This window comes from Polypterus senegalus, chromosome 14 (genome assembly GCF_016835505.1).
Source record: "Polypterus senegalus isolate Bchr_013 chromosome 14, ASM1683550v1, whole genome shotgun sequence".
NCBI lineage: Eukaryota > Metazoa > Chordata > Cladistia > Polypteriformes > Polypteridae > Polypterus > Polypterus senegalus.
Window position 1 is genome coordinate 59825229 of NC_053167.1, and position 15778 is coordinate 59841006.

Genomic DNA, 15778 nt, shown 5'->3' on the forward strand with positions numbered 1-15778 from the left:
TTGGGTAAAGATTTTGCTATTATGCGTTTCATATTCCCAAAATAATTTGGGTATCTGTGGCCCCCCGTCTATATCAGGTGATATGGTATGATGAAGATAGTCCTTCCTTTAAAGCACTAAAGAAAACAAACACTTGGAGAAGGAACCAAATCTGTTGAAATATAATGGTGGGGATCAGATTTCAGTTAAAGGCTTCTAGTCTCTTGTGCTGTACCTTCTCAACATGCTGACAGTTTTAGAAGGGCTTAAATCCTGCCTTAGGTAAAGTTACAAAGAAGGAACACATTTACAAAATACCCCTTTGGCTTGCTTAAGCAGTCATTTATACTGTTCAGCTGTTGGTTTTGTTTGTTTGAAGCAAGTAGTGTTTTTTGTATTGCCACTCCACATTTTAGTCAGTGGGCTGAGCTCTAAGCAAATGGGAGGTGTGCACGTGACTCATGGAAAAATCTGCAAATTGTTAGCCTTTCCTCCATCAAGGAATGCCCCGTTAACAAGATTGCCATGCATCTGACTAAAGTATTTTGAGCAATGCAATGGTTTTAAATCTTGCTGAGCGAAAGCCAAAAGAGGTGGCTCACCAGACTGCAATATGTGAAAGAGAGGAAATGCATCAAAATAACTGATAAATCCTTAAGGTGAATGACGCTAATGTGGTGACCAAAGCTGTTGGTTGTTTTTCAGGCAATAAAGTTCATCATGAAGATCATGATAATCATCAAGACTGGACTTCTATAACTATCAGTTACTGAAAAAAAAAAACTGTGGAAATTGCCCAAACAAAATATAATGGCTTCTTCAGTTTGGAAACTTCTGACTTTCTGGTTGCTGGTTTTTGCAGTGGGTCATTTATGGCATGTGGAGGGTAAGTTCCTAATTTTCACATTTTCTTTATTAGTACTGTTATGTTTTGGGTTACATTTGCTTTGGATGTTTTGAATTTATTAGTTTAATATTTATTGGTAAATCTAAAGTAAAATATTGATGTTAAATAAGAAGAGTAATGCTTGGAAATTATTACTATTTAATATGTCCTTGTATTTATGGAAATTTTTATATTTATCAGTTTGAGTTATACTTCAGCTGCATAACTTTGGGTACTACATTTGTTGTAAAAATGCAAATAGGTTAGCAATAGCATAGTTAAGGTAATGAATGAATGAATGAATAAGTACTACATAGTCACATTTTCTATTTGAAAATGAAAGAAGAAAAGAGTTTATTTTTGTTTTATAATTTTGTCTATGTGTTGTCATTCTTTCTATATAAACAATTCTTCTTGTTCGTGTGTTAATCCTCATGCATTTTCTAAAAGCACTGGCTACAGTTTGGAAGAGAGTAAGGTCTAGGAGCATAGCCTTGCAGATTTTCTAAGCTCAATTGAGGTCTTGGTAACTTGCACCTTGCTTATTGTGCTTACCCCTAGAATGAACTTGCATCTACAATATAAAATTTAGCGTCCTAAAAATGCTTAAAAGATGCATGTATTTTCTTAACTAAGAAGAAGTATATTTGTTCATAATGGAAGACCAATTTATACCCATTTTCTGAAAAAATACTTTCTTCAGTATTACAAGGTTGCTTTAGTATTACCCCAATTCACTAAACAATGCACCCCACCACTGTGTATGTTATTAAGTTATTGTAAGAAAAAATGACACACTAATGAAAAAAGCTGCATCTGCTAAGAACATTTTTTTTCCAAAAATTTTCCTGAATGTATTACATTTTTAGCAAAACATTTTAGGTATAGGTCAAAATCAATTGATCTAGAGTTTCAGGAAGCAGTAAAAGCTTTACATATCTTTTTAGTAAAACGGACAATTGAACTCCCTTACATATTGCAGAGGTTTATTTAGAGTATCATTATAGTAGAGTGTTGTAGAGGTGCAGCAATATCTCTTGCACTACCCTCCCCTTCCTCACCCTCGCATGCACCAAGAATATCCACACATTTTCCAGAATAACTCTAAAAGCTCCTCTCTTTTTTTATTGTGTAGATGTTATTGGTTTTAAAATTTCTTTCATTATCTCAAATGTTTATGATTTTATCGAGGAAGGAAAAAATTGATTGAAATGAGAGATGGAGACCTTACATCAAAAATTATTAATGCAAAACTCTGCAGAGTCTGCATATTTTTCAGTGGACTGTGTCTGCCGTAAAATAAAATGATGGAAGAAAATTGAAATGACTGTGCAGCAGTACAGGCATCCTACCCTTTTTTTCTCAATCTCATTTCTAGGCTGGGGGTGGGGTGTTGAATTTTATTACAGCTATATTGCAATAATCTTTTTGCATTGTGTTAATATTCTTAGCAAAGTAATAGATGATTTTGACAGTTCATATTAAAAGGCACAGAAGATTTGCAATCAAGGCATAATGCTTTTATAAAATAAGGACACAGAATAACATCAGGGATGCAATTTGTCATTTCCTTCTATCTCTGTTGCAGTTTACAAGGTATTCTAAAATGTAATGAATAATGTCTGTCAATATATTTAACATTTTACAGGGTGATTAAAAGTACCTGAAACATGTGTCTTCTGCAACTTCTGTAAAAGAATATTCAAATGAATCTGTTTCTTCTTAAAATGCAAGACAGTAATATGTCCGACATTTGAAATATATCTCTCAAACAAATACCATGTTTGGGTGCACTTAATTTTTAGTGTGCAAAAATTCATGTCCTTAAAAATAATAAAATAAATTTGAACCATATTTATGCATATCATAATTGGTTCAAACATACAAAATGATGAATTCAAAAGGATTTTAGAACATAAATATCAAATATTACATTGAAGTTTAGTGTTGTTTTTGCTCACTATTTTAAGTATATTTATTTATTTTTTTTTAGGTTTTTGCGCATTAAAATCTACACCACAACACTGTTTGTGAGAAAAATGTTAATTAAAAAGTGAAAAAGAAAATTTTATTTTATTGACATTTTAGAAAGCATTAAAAATACCATGCAAACTTACAGCATTTCTTATTTAGGTGTATGTGTAAATTAAGTAATTTGACACTTTTTTTTTTTAGTTTTTACAACTAGTACAGAACTGATTTCAAGTTATTACAAATTCCATGTGAATGAAACATACATAAAATAACATTCATGAAACCGCTTAATCCAGTTCATGGTTGCTGGGTGCTAAAAGTCTGTTCTAGCAGCAAGAAACAGCCCTGAAGCAGGATGCTGGTTTACTGCTGGGCTCACTGATGCACACACCTTTGTAGGGGCCAGCTTCAAATTGCCAGTTGTTCTAACATGCACATCTTTGCACAGATGGAAAGAAAACTGGTTTGCCCAAAGGAAAACTCACTCGGACCCAGAAATAATGTCCAAACTTCCTACAGATAACATCGGCTATCGGATTCAAACCCAGGACACTGAATTTGTGAAACAGCAGCACTACCCACAGTGCTGTAGAATGAAATGAATTGAACTGACAATTGTGTTTGTTGTGTTTTTTTGGTCATAAAAATTCTTAAATATCATGCTGCTGTTTGATTCATACTTTTGTATTGCAAAAATTAAGTTCACTCAATATGTTTTTAAAGAGTTACTAAATTATTATCTTGTTTAGTTAAATCACTTTAATTGGTACTTGGTTCTCTTTCAAGCAAGTACATGTTAAATTGCATCTAGATTCTCTTGCCCTACTGCGCTAATACATCCATTTTTTTTGTACCTGGCGTGTCTATTTTAAGTCTTTCAATGAAGTGATGCTTATCCCAACAGCGCAAGCCACGAACCAACTCTTGATCGGGTAGCAGTACATTCACACACACGACCAAAAACTCATTCACACTATCACATACTAGGGTTGCTAAATAACTTCACATCCATGCCATTTGAATGGGGAAAGGACACTGCAGTACTTGAAGAAAACCTGCACACATATAGAAAGAACATGCAAACTCTACACAGATGGGAGCCATGTCGCACAGAGTGACGGTATGAATTACCAACCCTTAAAACTATACCAGTATATGGTTATTTTTAAATAGGAGACACCCTCTTACAAAATGTTATAGTGGGATTATAAGAAAAAATATATATATATATAAATTTAATCTGTAAGTTTGTCTTTGGTCTTTAATTACGGCAATATGTTGTATAAGCGATGTTGTATTTTTCTGTTTTTCTTTCAAGATATTTGGAAAAAAAATGGTATTTTTGTGTTTTTAAGGAGAGCTTTACCAAAATGATTCATCCTATTGTCACTAAAGCTCAACCAAAATAAAGCACTTTCATTTTGTCATTCAGAGTAATGTTATCTTCAAAAAAGTTCCAATATTTGTTGTGGGAAATTCACTGGTTCATTACAATGTCCAGACTCCCCTTATTTTGGTTGACAAAGCTACCATTTGATTGCCGAAGTATTTTTCAAAGTACTTGTCTCTAATATGCCAGTTAATGACAGGAAATTTCTAAAACCTTTTGTTTTTGGGCCTATTCTAAACAATTTGAGCTAGTATTGGCTTTCAGTTTCCAGCAACTGCTGATGTCCTACTGACATTCATAGCTTACTTACGGATGCAAAGTGACTTCCCATGGAGCCAGGCCTGGGAGGCCATCATTCCTGCCATCATCAGCTGTCAATCAGCAGATTTAGAGATAAGGTAACAATAGATGGCAAGCCTTTAGCGACCTGGTGTGAATGGTCCCAACCCATCTGCAGACTTTTAATCCTCATCAGAATTAGGCTGGGAGCAAGTTTTTACTTATCCACAAGTATCTTCTTGCATATCACTCTGGTAGCTGAGCTAAGGCAGATTTTATTTATACACCAGTTTATGAATAGACCAAAAACAATCTTGCATTCCTTTAAAGTAAATAAAGAAAACCCCCTTCAAAAATACAATTCATGTGTTCAGCCAGTGTCATTTATAACATGACGACCAGTGCTTTATATGTATTCTTTTTAGCAATACAAAACCTGAGCACTATTTAAACAGGTATGTTGTAAACAGACAAAATTCTAACATCTTGACATTTGATTGCAGACTGCAGAAAATGGGTCATGGCATTTACATATTTTAAACTGCATTTTGCAGCTCAAATTAAATATACAACTTTACAAAAATATGCTAGGATTTGAGAAATGAAAATGCATAATTTTTGTGCTTGATACAAAATGGCTGGTATGGCTTTGTCTTTCATATAGTAAGGATTAAAGTATTTGTATTAAACAAAAATGGTGTGGATATTTATTTTTTAAATGAAATGCTTCAATTAAATTTGAATTATAGATAATGGAAAATTCTGTTACCACCTATAATGTGTTTGTGTACATTTTCTTAGTTTTTTTTATATCCTAAAATCTCTTATAGCTTATCAAATATACCTTTAGACAGATACAGTATGATTGATTAGAATGTAGACTTGAATACTGCAGTGTATGTAAACTGCCATGTATATGCAGGTGGCTTTAAAAGGCTAGCAGAACTGATATGTAAGACTTTTTCTTTTTTTGCTTTCTTTCTATCTCGCTTTGGTGCCACTTACCACACGGTGCATTTTGCAGAGTGAAATCGGAGAATACCCTATTTGGATGTAATCTGACCATGACAGGAATGCCAGAGATTAAAGCCTGCATGCGGGGATGTATGTGAAAGACTCTACAGGCATGAGTCACATACACAATTCCTGAATCTGTGTAGATATGTGCTGTTATATCATTATGATATGTTATAGATGGTTCTTTTATCTTAGCAAAAATAATTCACTTTGTGACGTGCATTTTGAAACCGACATGACTTTAGAATGGAAAGATGGAGTTATATAAGGTATGCTATATAAGAATACTGCAGCATAGCCTTTTCTGCAGGATTGTGCAGACATGAGGTTGTTGGCCAAGTTAATGTCTTTTAACTTGCATTTACATCTTGGTTTTCTGGTCAAGTGAAGTTTTAATGGGACAGAAAACAATAGATTTATACTTTGCTATATAGAGAATGTGCACATTAGGATTTCTTCAAAGCACTACCTTTGAGCTTTCTTGTTTCACAAAATTAAAAACAAGTTATGCAGTGTTGGAAAGTGACCAATAAACCACTAGGTTTGTGGTCCTAACTCCACTCAGTGGTTTTCCTGATATATAAATAGTATAGAAATATATGCAGTATGTAAACAGGTATGGTATAGTGCATACTGATCATATAATGTACCTTGGAATTTTCTAATAAAAAAAATAATAACAATAATAGTTCATACCGTTGAATGAAACCTAAGCTCTAAATGAAAAAATCATGAGCAAAAATAGTCTTTAATAGTGTTTTAACAGGTGACAATTTGGAAGGCCTTTTCAAAAAGTTTCCATATGCTCCTAGGTTGCTTGTGTAATTTCCGCAGAACTTCATTAGCTAATTACCTCTTTCTACAGATGGAGAACAAAATCCTTACCCAGGTGTTTTTGGGGAGAGCATTATTTTGGACAACAGGATTTTTGCAGGTGCTCTTGTTTATCCAAGACCTCTCTCTCTCTCTCTCACTCTCTAAGCACAGAAATGGGAATTCCTCCTTTTTATCTGCCTAACATGTCCTTGGTAACAAGTACCATTTACTGTTCACATAAGGAATCGTCTGCTTAGGATCTGCTTACCTGGCCCATAAACTGCTATGCCAGCTGGAATGGCGAGCAGGTGCTTTTCTTGGTTTTTAAAAGGGTATATTTCTCTTGTGTTATGAAAATCTGAGAAAAGCATATAGTTAAGTGCATTAATATAATAGTTTTACTTTCTGATGCAATAACATTGCTGTATGTGACCATCAAAGGTTAAAAGCGATTAAAAAAAAAAAAAAAAACTGTACTAGTGGTTTCTTTGTTAACCCCAGACATATGTCAAAAGGTTTTAACTAAACTATATAAGAGTGACCTGATAGTGCACTGGTTAGCAATTTACTCTTACAGCATAAGAGGCTTGTGCTCCGTATCGGACCTAGTTGTCTTTGTGGAAGTTGTATGGTCACCCTGTGACTGTGTGCAATTTATACTGGTGCTCTGGCTTCCTCCCAACAGTTTAGTTTAATAGGGAATGGTAATTTAGCTTTGTTTGAAATTGCGTTGGTGTTTACATAAGTGTGCCCCTATGATATTTCTGGTATGCTATCCAGGACTGATCCCTGCCTTGTAATTGATGCTGCTGGGATAGGCTTCATCTTTCTGTCACCATTTATTGGTCAAGAAAAAATAGATGAACCAGAAAGAAAAGTAAACATAATAAATATGTATCTTCTAAGAAGCCTAGACAATTATAAAAGGTGTATTATGTTTTTTATTTATGACATGGTTATTATAGTATTTAAACATTATTTTTTAATTAATATCGTCACATTTGTAAACTTAAGATTCAAATGATGTAAAGGTTGGGGAACAGAGAAAGTAAGAGAAATTTGAAGACTGAAATTCTGATTAAACAGAATTTACATCAAAGCAGAAGGCGTTCTTTACTAAAGGGTTTTGTTGAGCTAATCCAACAAAGCATCTGTTCTTTCAGCACTTCATAACATCAAAAAAATGTTGTAGACAGTGATGTCACCAACACAGTGCCCATCTCATTTAAAATATTTTGCTAGTTAAGCAACTCGTCTAACAAAGGATACTGTGGAAAAACTATTTAGGTTCAGCCTTTTGCTTTTTTATTTCTTATTGTTAAAATGTTTTGTTGTACTAGGATTTTTTTTTTTAATTCTTAGACAAAAACATTTGCAGTTCACATTATTTTATTATAGGCAAAGAACACATAGTTCCATTTTAGCTAGTGAAAGCATTTTCTCCTTAATAGCCAAGTGTCTGAGGTTGGTTCTTTCGATTTTGTCATGCTAAAATATTCAAAGATATCTTAATGTAAGATTATCACTGAAGTAAAAAAAAAAAGACATTTTACCCTGGGGCAGAATGGTGGCTGTCTCATAGCTCTGGAGATCTGGGTTTAAAAGCCTGACTAGGTGCTACCCTTTATGGAGTTTACACATTCTCCTTGTGTTTGTGTGGGCTTTCTCCAGATGGCTTTCTTCCACATTCCAAACACATAGAGGACAGATTGACTGGCAACTCTAAATTGTCTTTATGTGTGAGCATACCGTGTGATAAACGGACACTAGTCAATCGGCTGTGCCCCGCTGCAACTTTATATTTTAGTAAATTGGTTAAAAATGGATGGATGGATGGATGAGTTGGTAAAAATTAATAATGATTTCACCTTTATTTATTGTAGAATATTCAAAAGAATTTTTGTTAGAAAAAAGGTCATAAAAACAGTTTTGCGGGGCTGTCTTTTTACATTTATAATTATGCTTTGTTAAATTTAAAGAGCTGAAATTTACCTTGTGGTGATGATAAATTATGGAGATGATTCTCAACAAAGAACTTATGTTTTTTGTGATTTTTAACTTTTTCTTCATGTATAGATAGCTTTTTGAAACATCGATTTAAGCATGTTTGTACATAGACTTAGTAATTTAAAGAGTCTTTGCTATAGTAAACTATTGTTTTAGAGACTGTGTTATAGTGCTGTCTGAGTTTAGGAAAATTTGCTTGTAAATAATTACTGGTTCTGTTTTTGTTTCGGAATAATTTTTAAGACTGCGTACATTGTTTGACCACAGTGTAGTGAAAGTTTCTGGGAGTTTAAAATTTAGATTGGAGCTTAAAATGCCAAGCAGATATTTGGGGCATAGTTGTTTATTGAATATAATTTGATATGAACGAATTATTGTGCTATATTTATTACTTTCACAAACATCTTGGGAGCGAAATTTTGTTAACCTCCTGTATAACATTCACAAATGGATATGCTGTAGGTTTTTCCACATCACTTAAAAATACATGTAACCTATTTTTTGAAATAACTTTAAAAAATGTGAGGTTTATTCTGTCCTAAATACTCACATATAGTAATTCTTAAACTGGGTTTCCCAGTTTTACCAAGCCACATTTAAAAAAACTCCTATTGTTCATTCATTTGAATGACGTGGCTTGTAATAGTAAATATTATTAAAACTAAAAACAAACCCAAACTGTAATCAAATCACACGTATTTGTTATTGAAATTCTTTATAATTTTATAATGTCAGTGTAAAGGCTTGTAAAGCTCTACATTTAATTTTGTTCCTGTTCTACATTTGGGGGGCTTTGGAGTGGGTTTGGTGGTTGTATATTTTCTAAAATGTAAAATGTTTAGAAAGTAGCCTGCGAAACTGGTGGAATGGTTTACTACTAGCCAAAAATGTTAAAGTACTCTTGGAGATGCTTAAATTCATGCTGTATTACAAATAATATAGGATGAAATTTTAAACAGATTTTCTGTTATATTTTAATTCATTCTCATGAAAAGACTTGTAGACATTTTGATATATTTTTTCCTTTTATATAGACAATATGCAAAGTTACACATTTTTCAGGAACAGTATATTGTTTTCAGATTGCAAGTTAGCATAGGTGTCATTCTGTCCAGGATGAAATATGTTGTAAGACTGACCATCATGTGAAACCTTTTCTGCCTTATTTTTGCAGCCTGTACATTAGTGCCTTTGTGCAGGGATAACTGATATATTTTATTTACACTAGGTATGTTTTTTAGTACACTTGCCTTTTAATCAATGTCTTTTTGCCTTTTGCCACTTCAAATGATGGAAGTGACCTGAAATAACTTTTCCTAGTGCATCTTCTTATTTCTTTAGGAAAGATTATACCTATCACTAGGCACAGCAGTGCAAAATCGAAATGTCTGTCTAGAAAATGCCAGAAATAGTGCTGCAGCTTTATGGCAGTGGGCCAAAACCATATGTATTTTATTGTTCCTCTGTTATATTAGCAGTGGACAGTCAATACGTTCAACACAGTAGGCTGAGGTCAACAGCGCTGTGATACAGACTATCAGAAACTCTAACCAGGGCATTGGCCAGCTCAGTTTATAGCTTCATTCTGTGTACAATTATACATTAATAAACCATTCAGAATGTGCATCAGTGCCATCAAGCATGAATACCCCATTGGACTGGGAATTAAATGCCAAGCGTGGGTCAGATACAACAAAGGCTGAATAACACGGCAAATATATACATATTAGGTAAAGAGCACTGCTCCTGATGCAGAAAAAATTGAATAAGTGCCTTACGAAGCCTAGATGGGGCATAAAGACTACTTTTGTTTGCCTGAACTACCATCATTGACCCATGTAGAATATTCCATTATTGAATGAATTGTACAATGGTTTATTGAGGGCAAAAAAGGAAGTCTTCTGTTTCCAAGGTCTCCAGCTCTGTTTTATCACTAGACCTGTTTTTTCATTGACTGGCGTGCCAGATTTCAGAGGAAAAGGGTCATAGAACAGCAAGGTCAGCAACTAAGTCAATCAAATGAAAAAATAATAGCTTGTTTAGAGATATCATATTGAAACTGTCATGGATCACAATATATATTGAAAAATACAAAACTAAAAGCCATACAGTAAATAGTATATGATAATACCATTGTATAAAAGAAATCTATTACTTTTTAATTACAATGACCACTATGTATTATTTTCACTTCTTTTCTTAACTCTGTAATCTGACAAATGGTACAGATAATTTATATAAACTCTCTACCCATAGAAAAATTAAATGGAAGAACGTTCTTCCCTAACATTTTACTTTTTTAGATAGCTATAGGTATGTATCCGGTAATTATTTTTTTAAACAGTTGTGCTTTATTAATTGGGCTAGATATTCTGTGAACTTTTACATTATTTTTATCATTTGTTTGATAGCAGAGACAGTCAGGTTTGTTACTGAATTTTATTATTCATTTGTAATTCTAAACGTGTTATTAGAAATTTGAATGACTTTTTTGACATGTTCAGTAACAGTAAGTGATGTACCTTCATTTTTGTGTTTATACTATGCTTTTACCATTTCCATAATATATGTATCTTTTATGCTCACGCAGCACAACTCTTAATCTGACATCTTCTAATTTCTAGTTCATTATCCAGAGAACTTGCCATTTTTTGTTGCAGACACATCTCTGTGATTAATTGGTCTGTTAAACTGAAGGTACATATTGCATTCAAGAGGGTAATGCAGCCGTGATGAGTAGGGAACTGGGTGATGTCATCATGGGGCCAGGAGGATCCTGTACCTGCAACAAAGCTGGGAGTGATGCATAGCTCTTAATGAGTAATAAAATCATAGTCTGTTGGGATGTCTTTGCAAGCACAAGTCCAGGAAAATTTTTATTATAACTTTGTTTATCTGGAAGGATACAGGTTTCAGATATGAAATATATGTACTGTATATTATGTAAAATATCTGTGTGGCCCTGATAGAGGTTCAAAGCAAATTTCAGGTCACACTATGACTTTATATGTAGCTTAGACTAAACGTAGAGATTTTGAAAAACAGTTTTATTTTGCAGTAGCAGATGATGGTGTGGAATTTAAACCAATGTTTTGGTGAAGCACAGGAGGAAAAATAATTCCTGAGGGCACTATTTGCTGCAGGTTTTTGGTGCATCAAATCTCTTAATCAGATGCTAATTCATGCCTGCAAGCATATTTCTTACTTAAGCAGAATGACTGATTACCTGTTTTTTTCCCAAAGTAGTTTAGTTGGCAGTGAGAGATGTGCCTTTTCTTTTTTTAGTGTGTTGTTTTTTTAGATTTTCAATGCATAGAACGTATTTGCTGCCATTTTTAGACTAGATTCCATTTCTGAACTTTTTATATCCAGATTTAGTAAAATGATTGGTTAGTTTTTGATGACAAGCTGTCAGTTAGTAAAACATACATTCACTCACAAACTTATAGTGGTTTTGTATCATAAATTTAAATGCATTCATCACAAAAACTAATTTCTTAAGTTTACCTTTTTGGCAATATTTTGCCAGGGAGTTTATGATTGCCATAGCGCCAATGAATGCTCACTCACAGGCTTGTGGAGCAGTTACTTAAATGAGCTAACAGGCTGATCCAAAGATGAATGTTTGTAGTGGATAGCATTGAATTGGGTCTTGTGGCATCTAGAGTGTTAAATTGATACAATACATTCAAGTTTTAAATTTGGATTACGTGTCCAAAGACAAAACAGGTCTTTTATTTTTTTTTTCTTTTCATAGGGAACCAACCCATTCATCTGTTTGGTTGGTTTAAGTTCTTTTTTATTGTCATAAATATTTCTTATCCTTCAGGGTTGGTAAGGTGTAACTGATCTGTGAGGATCACCCAAATTCATTTTGTTATGCTTAAAATCTTAAGTTATTTTTTGTTGTATAAAATGAAAATTGTAAACCTGTGTCTTCATATCATCATATATAAAAATATATTTTTTTTGTGTCAAAACTTGCTCTGTTTTATTTTCAAAATTCAGGCTAGGAGTTTTATGTATAATTTGGAAAATTCTTTTCTGCAAATGAAATCTGCAGATTCTAGAGCTAAATCTTTTATGAATGTGTAGATAATAGTCATGTTAGTAATGCACATGTTGTGGTTTTCAGAATTGTGCAAGTTTGCAAGATATTTAAAAAAAAATATAAAAGTTTGTGTTCACTGTTACAGAGTATTTTCAGTTATGCTGGTGGTAATCAGAAATGTACAATATTTTATGTGAAGCAGATGTTTTTTAGCATAATAGGCTTAATAGCTTATTCTTTTTTATTTATACTGTCATTATATATTCGACACATATTTGAAAAAAAAAACAAACAAAAAAAAAAACTACAGTTTAAAGAGTATGGCTGATTTTATTAGATGGATCTACCCCATTACGATTGAATGCATAGTTCCTAACAGCATTACATATACTGACAAATGGGGAGAATTATTTGAGTTTGTGCAAACTCAGAGTGTGAATGGGTCATACAAAGATTTTTGTAACTTAGGAAGCAATATGTCCTACAGTATCATGAACAGCAAACTACTTTTAGTGTTTTCTCATGTCACTAGTATTTAAAGAATGGGCCACCTGTCAAGAAACATGCAACCAAAAACAGTATTGAAGTTTGAAAAAAGGCCAAAGACTAAAGGGCCTCATGAAGGCTAACATGATTTAATAAAGTAATAGGCTACAGTAAATCAGTTCATACCCAAGTACAAGAAAGGTATACAGAGAAATATATCCGTATACACCATATGTCATACAGTACATTGTAACTCTCCTGTAATAGTGAGGTACACAGACACTAGATACTGGAGAACTGTAATAACGTCTGTTCTGATTAGTGGTGATGATCCTAGTGAAAACATAATGAATTGCTAGATCCACCATGCTGTGAAGATTTACAAATCTAAATACAGTACATTAGATATTTAAAAATCTTATTCGGAAAACATATTAAGTAGGCAGAGTACTACATGTATATCCACAGGAGTAAATAAAACACATTTACCACATGCTTTAGTAGTAGAACAGAGCCACAAAGGTGAGAAAATGAAAACATTTCAAATAGTTGCATTTTTTGTTTATTTTAGTTGTGTATGACTGAAGAGAATATTGGCTATGTTTTCAACGAATTCTGCCCTTAATCGAGTTTGCATGTTAAAACATACTGTCATTTCAGAGTTACTACCACTGTTTTGTCAAAACAATTAATCAACATTATGTTTTCCAGATCTTATTAAGATTTTTCATTTCACTTAAACAAACTCCCTGTGACAAAGTAGTGGAAACACAGGTTTAGAAAATTGATCTATGAATTACAGATTGTAATGAAAAGGCTTATAAGTGAAATTGCTACATTTCAGAAAAACAGGGTGTTTGCCTGCCTCTCTGTTCATAAGATTTGAAGACAGTATAAGACTCGTTTACTGAGATGACTCATAACAACACATCAAAGAAAAAGAATGCAATTCTGAAAATAAGTGGAAACTACTTGGGTTTAGAAGATATGAGATAGGAAAACCCATTCTACAGAGTGATTTTGATTCTGATCACTCTAAGCTCATGATAACCTAGAGTTCTAATCAGTCAAGTATTCCAGTTAGACACACAAATTGATTTCTGATGAAGAGATTTGTTACAATAAAATCTGTGATCAATGTAGCCCTTTTTTATTACCTGAATTGAATATCTCTGCATGCTGTCTTAGAAAGCAGTTCTAGTGCTTTAAATATATCTGACCTGACACTTTTTGTAGCAATAAGTGAATAATTACACTTTTGTTAATAAAAAGTTGAGCACGTTTATGGTGAAATAATACAGTGCACGGTATTTTGCAAGTCAAGCTTTAAAATTTTCCCAATAAGATTAGATTAGAAACCTAGTTTTAAAAGATATAGAATAATGTTATTTGTCTGAAATATTTGGTTTATTTTTTAGTATAAACCTTTTAAAAGATGTTTTTAAAATGCATTTGCTTAAATTAAATTCAGTCCATGAATCTGATAAATATTGTGAAACAAAAAAAAAAAATTTTTTATGTTCTATTTATTTGTCTTTGTTAATTTTGTACCCTGCAAAGAACATGAAATTTAATAATGTGTCAAGTAGGTTAGTGACTAAATCATAAATATTTTTGTAGCATGCCAATGTTTTATTTAAAGGAAGCCATCTGAAAGCCAACAGCAAACAGTGGGGTCTTTTTATTATTCCTATCCAAAACTAATATCTTCTGTTGAAGCATACACCTATATTAAAGATGGTATTGATAGTTCACCTGCTGTTACTATGGAAGAAAAAGATGTAAATGAGCTGAGGCAATTGCATAGGCCAGAATTCAAATAAGGTTTAGAGCCTGCCCCTCTCCTTTACAAAGATGCACATATTAGTGCAGTGAAAAAGAAGAGGACTGCAACCTGTCAGTCAGATTTTGCACATACTGTGTGCGAATGCGTGTGTTGATCGGGGTGGTGCACTTGAAAGGCAAGGCAACTGAGATCATAGTGAAAACCATTATATAGTACCTCCCATAAAATAAAATACAAGATAAACACAAAGCCGTAACAGTTAAAGTAGGTTGCAAGTATATAAGTTTAAGTAACAAGATGTAACTGACTCGACTTCACATGTCAGCAGAGTAATTAACTTTACATGAGAAAAGAATTGCTTTCTTTACTTCTGTTCTCGTGCCGTATAGTATCTATTCCATATACTGTATATATATTATTACAGTTTTTCACAAATATGCTTGTTTCCATATGCACTCAAAGCTAACAATATATTAGTATTTGTTTTTTTCCATTTTGACAAAAGAAGAGTCATTAATAGGGACAGTTCTAATTGTAACAGTCTATGAACCTAGGGCTGTAGAATGCCTACATACTGAGACACCTAGAATTAACACAGTGAACTGTGTACAGGTTTTAAAATTACTCTGTGTTCAATCCTCTTTTATTCTGAAGAAGCAAGCAACACTGCTGATTAGATAATCATTTAATTTGCTCACACTGCTGCCGCCGCTTCATTGCTTATACAGCTTTTCAGTACAGTTTGATTTAACCCCACTTGCTAGTTTTATTTATATATTTTTTTCAGGTCTGGCTTTTAATTCTTATATACAATGAATAAATAATCCAAATTATGTGCCTTTCTACTAATTGCTCATTAACTATCTCCTGGATAAATCTATAGTATAAAACATTAATCTTTGCTGTTTAAGACACTTATTCAGATATAACCTTATGATGTCTTCATATAGAGCCATATATGAAACTACACTCTTACAATTTGCCCTTTTAATATAAGGCAAATAAGAGGAAATCTTCAGCATTCATATATTTCTGTTGTAGCCAGAAATGGATTTTCTGCCCTTATTCAGATGACAACTTTCTGAAAACAGCAATACCGTATGTACT

The 15778-nt window shown here is 33.1% G+C and overlaps 1 protein-coding gene across 27 annotated transcripts in view; it reads left to right on the forward strand.

Moving 5' to 3' along the window:
- Positions 1-15778, forward strand: part of adgrl2a (adhesion G protein-coupled receptor L2a) — a 186715-nt gene that overhangs the window by 19843 nt on the left and 151094 nt on the right. For all 27 annotated transcript variants that reach the window (XM_039736021.1, XM_039736023.1, XM_039736022.1 and 24 more), the window contains exon 2: positions 685-865. In XM_039736021.1, the coding sequence (XP_039591955.1) occupies positions 790-865 (76 nt within the window). In that variant the 5' untranslated portion in view covers positions 685-789. The remainder of the gene's footprint in view (positions 1-684; positions 866-15778) is intronic.